The sequence below is a fragment of the Triticum aestivum genome, chromosome 6B (assembly GCF_018294505.1).
Source record: "Triticum aestivum cultivar Chinese Spring chromosome 6B, IWGSC CS RefSeq v2.1, whole genome shotgun sequence".
Classification (NCBI taxonomy): domain Eukaryota; kingdom Viridiplantae; phylum Streptophyta; class Magnoliopsida; order Poales; family Poaceae; genus Triticum; species Triticum aestivum.
The window spans coordinates 621,663,873-621,668,119 of NC_057810.1; the positions used below are offsets into that span (position 1 = coordinate 621,663,873).

The window sequence follows — 4,247 nt, forward strand, 5'->3', positions numbered from 1 at the left end:
CGGTGGCCTCCGCCTCGCTTCAATGTTTGTGATTGTCGTGCGGTGATGAATAGATAGATTTTTTCAAAGAAATATCATCCATGACTAATAACGGTTGGGCTTAGTATTGAGTTAGGAGCATCTTACAGCTCTTCATATTTACATTTCTCCAACCAAAGAACAAACGTTAGAACAATGCAGAGTAGCCGCACACATGTTTCCCTCGGCCCCTCCTCTCCGGCGCCATCTTTTTAAAATATAAACCCCAGGCCCCGGGATTACACACGACATGTGGCGACAACAGTACTTGATTTGGGATCTAATGACCAGCACGATCATCACTAACTTGTTCGACCCAGAGTACTGCTACAAATCTTATAATAAACCCCAGCAAATCCAGCAGAAATAGAAGAAAATTCACATTCTGTAGCATCACGAGACTGTCGACCGGGGCGGGGCGGCGCCGGACGGACACACGTCAAACAAAAATTCATCATCCGGTACATCTCCTCTCTTCCTCCTCCGCGGGGCCCGCTCCGCATTCATTTTTCAGTTCCATCCCCACCAGCCTCGCCACCCCGCGTCCCCGCTCTCCCACCGACGGCGGGCCCGGCCCCGCCCGTCACCGTCACGCACCAGCGGCGTGGACCGCGCCTTTATTTATACCAGTGTCATCGACGGAGCAACCGGCTGTTACACACGTAGTGGTAACAGAAGATACGGATTGAGAGCGCGCAGTCCAGTCCCGTTCCGTGGAGGGGAGATCCGGCGCCGAACAGCCGAGGACACGCTGCTCTGGTGGCGTGGTACGCTCGCTGGTAGTAGTAGTACCGCCGCTGCTGCGCCATCTCTCGCCCCATTTACTCGCCGTGCGAGCGCCATTGATTGGCTGACTGATTGATTGAAGGGGTGGCAGGCGGTGGAGTGAGACTGGGAGTGGTGGAGTGCGGCGCCATTGCGGAATTGGGAGCGGGAGCGGGAGTCGGCGGTGGTCCCATGCGGCGCGGGCTCGGGCAGTGAGATCCGCAGCAGCAGCCATGTCGCGGCCGCTGTACCGGGGGTTCTCGGGGGGCGGCGGCGGGAAGGACCGCTGCGCCGACGAGGGCCGCCACTACGACCCCAAGGAGCCCTGCGAGAACGGCATTGGCGCCACCACCGCCGCGCGGGGGAGGAAGCGGCACCTCGCGGCCGCGGCGGCGAGGATCGGGGTCCTCGTGCTCGCGGCGGCCGCGCTCGTGGGGTCGGTGGCGTGGGCCGGGTCGCTCTACGCCGGGCGCGGGGCCGCCGCGGCGATGGCCGCGGCCTCGGCGCACCGCGGCTACCGGCGCCTGCAGGAGCAGCTGGTCACCGACCTGCTCGACATAGGCGTGCTCGCCGGCGGCGGGCTCCGCTCGCGGGAGGCGGAGGTGTGCGCGGCCGAGTACGAGAACCACGTGCCCTGCTACTACAACGGCTCGGACGCCGTGGACGTGTCGGATCTGGGCGGCGGCGTCGTCATAAGCTACGAGCGCCAGTGCGCGCGGGAGGGCAGGGCCACCTGCCTCGTCGCGCCGCCGCGGGCCTACCGCACCCCCGTGCGCTGGCCCAGCAGCAAGGAGTTCATCTGGAAGGACAACGTGCGGATTAGCGGCCATGAATTCTCCTCGGGGAGCCTGTTCAAGAGGTAAATGAGCCGCAATTTGTTACTACTGTATTTGGGAGATGTTGAGTTAGTGGCTTCGTCTATTGGTTGTGAATTTGCCTGTCTCCGATTGTTCGTAGGATGATGGTGGAGGAGGACCAGATCTCTTTCCCGTCGGACGCACATATGTCTGACGGCGTGGAGGATTACGCGCATCAGATTGCCGAGATGATTGGCCTGCGGAACGAGTTCAATTTCAATGAGGCTGGGGTGAGCTGTTACCAAGTTCCTCTTTGTCTTTAATAATGGTTTGTAGTGTCACAGCTGGTGACGGGGGCTAGCTAGTAGAAATAAACCAGTGACATTCTGGTTTAGTAGAACTAAACCAGCGACATTTTTGTCTTTGCAAATCACTGAATTCACTTTGTTAAAAAGACACAATTGCTACTGTTCTCTGTCAACTTGCTTAATTATTCTGACAAGTCCTGCCAAAATTTCCATCTGATTTTATTGTACCTAGGTATCAGTAGAGGTTTCATAAGATAACTTTCACTGTAATCTTTTTAGTCTGGAATCATGGAGCAAGCTCAAGTACAAAAATGCCTCTTCAGTTCTTTTGAGATGATTGCACCAACTGAATTTTTTTTCTGAGATTTGTGTCCAGCAGCACTGGTCCATTGTGGTCTTTCCATTAAACATACCTTTACAGATTTTGCATGGTCAGTGGTCTGGAAAGTGCTGGTCAGTTTCCACTTAATATGGCCTTTGAAAACCATGTATAGTCAATGTGTTCGAAAGTGTATATCAGGGTTTCCTGTACTGTGCTGCAAATGTTTTGTTGGTATGACAGTAGGACAGCCACTACGATCCATAATGTCAAACATAGTGGAGATATATTGGGTTGTACTTTTCTTGGCAAGTTCGTATGATGTTTCCACTGTTGCTATTTGCTACCTCAGCTCATAGTTCATCTGCTAGTCCGATATCATTGTTTCAAGATATTGTTGAGTTTATGCCAGTTCTGATTTCTCAGTGGCATGTAATTTTCAGGTGAGGACAGTCCTTGATATAGAATGTGGATTTGGTACCATGGGGGCACATCTATTTGAGAGAGACCTCTTGACTATGTGCATTGCTAACTATGAGGCATCAGGCAGTCAAGTGCAAATCACACTAGAGAGAGGAATTCCTGCACTGATTGGTTCATTTGCATCAAAGCAGCTTCCATATCCCTATCTTTCATTTGATATGGTGCATTGTGCAAGATGCAATATTGAATGGGACAAAAACGGTATGCACGGAGTATTCCCTTGGTTCTTTTCTGTGTTTAACTCTCATTGATCGAAATTATGTTAGCTGGTCACCAGTTCAAGCTAACCCATCAACAGCCATTAGTGATGTGCACGTTTACCACCTTTTAAGATGTGTACGCAGAGATGACGCAAATATGTTGCTGAGTACTAATGTTAAAGGACATATTATCATCTACCAAAAGTGAAAAAACATACTGTCCTAGTGAATGAATTCTGCCCTATCTTATTTCAGGATTGTTTGCCACTACCAACAGGCATACACGGAATTAAGTTAACAAAAATCCATGCGTAGATTTACATAAATATGTACTAAAAATCTTTTTTTACTTCTCATGAAAATTTAACAGTATTGTTACTTTACTCTGATGTTGCAGATGGTATTTTCTTGGTTGAAGTGGACAGGCTCTTGAGGCCTGGTGGATACTTTGTTTGGACATCAAGTCTGCATACACACAGGGCCTTACGCGACAAAGAAAATCAAAAGAAATGGGCAACCATCCGCGACTTAGCTAATAACCTCTGTTGGGAGATTTTGTCACAACAAGAGGAGACAATTGTGTGGAAAAAGACAAATAAAAGGGATTGTTACAGTTCAAGGTATTGAATTTCACGTTTCCGTCTTGCCCATCTATTGAATTTAACTGCACACTAATATTTGTAAGTTCTACAATGCTCTCATGGAGATAAAGGTTTGGAGGAATGATGATTTTGCACTCCCGTGTTACAGGAAATCCGAGCCTGTGCTTTGTGCTAGAAGTCATGATCCGGAGTTGCCATACTACAAACCACTAAATCCCTGCATAGCAGGAACAAGAAGTAAGCGTTGGATCCCCATTGAACATCGGACAACATGGCCTTCTCAGGCTAGATTGAACTCAACCGAGCTTGATATACATGGTAAGTATCTGCATACGCAATGCAAGTAGAAATTCACAAACAGATGGATCACACTGTTTAGATGTGAGCATTTTTATGGTAAAATGTTGTCCGTCTTCCAATAAAAACCTTCGAAATTGCCAGGTGTGAATTCGGAAGTCTTTGGTGAGGATACTTCAACCTGGGACTCCATGGTGCGAAACTACTGGTCTTTATTGTCTCCACTTATATTTTCTGATCATCCAAAGAGACCTGGTGATGAGGAGCCACATCCACCATTTAACATGCTTAGGAATGTTCTGGATATGAATGCTCACTTTGGTGGATTTAATGCTGCTTTACTCAAGTCTGGAAAATCTGTATGGGTGATGAATGTTGTTCCTACAAATGGCCCGAACTATCTGCCGCTTATTTTTGACCGTGGATTTATTGGGGTTCAACACGACTGGTAAGTAATT

At 49.1% G+C, this 4,247-nt stretch overlaps 1 protein-coding gene across 1 annotated transcript in view; it reads left to right on the plus strand.

Annotated features, from left to right (window-relative positions):
* The first annotated feature begins 666 nt into the window (after nucleotides 1-666).
* Nucleotides 667-4,247, plus strand: part of LOC123138347 (probable pectin methyltransferase QUA2) — a 5,785-nt gene continuing 2,204 nt past the window's right edge. Inside the window, exons 1-6 of the mRNA XM_044558314.1 lie at nucleotides 667-1,642; nucleotides 1,741-1,870; nucleotides 2,651-2,891; nucleotides 3,288-3,510; nucleotides 3,641-3,810; nucleotides 3,934-4,237. Of these exons, the coding sequence (XP_044414249.1) occupies nucleotides 1,017-1,642; nucleotides 1,741-1,870; nucleotides 2,651-2,891; nucleotides 3,288-3,510; nucleotides 3,641-3,810; nucleotides 3,934-4,237 (1,694 nt within the window). The 5' untranslated portion in view covers nucleotides 667-1,016. The remainder of the gene's footprint in view (nucleotides 1,643-1,740; nucleotides 1,871-2,650; nucleotides 2,892-3,287; nucleotides 3,511-3,640; nucleotides 3,811-3,933; nucleotides 4,238-4,247) is intronic.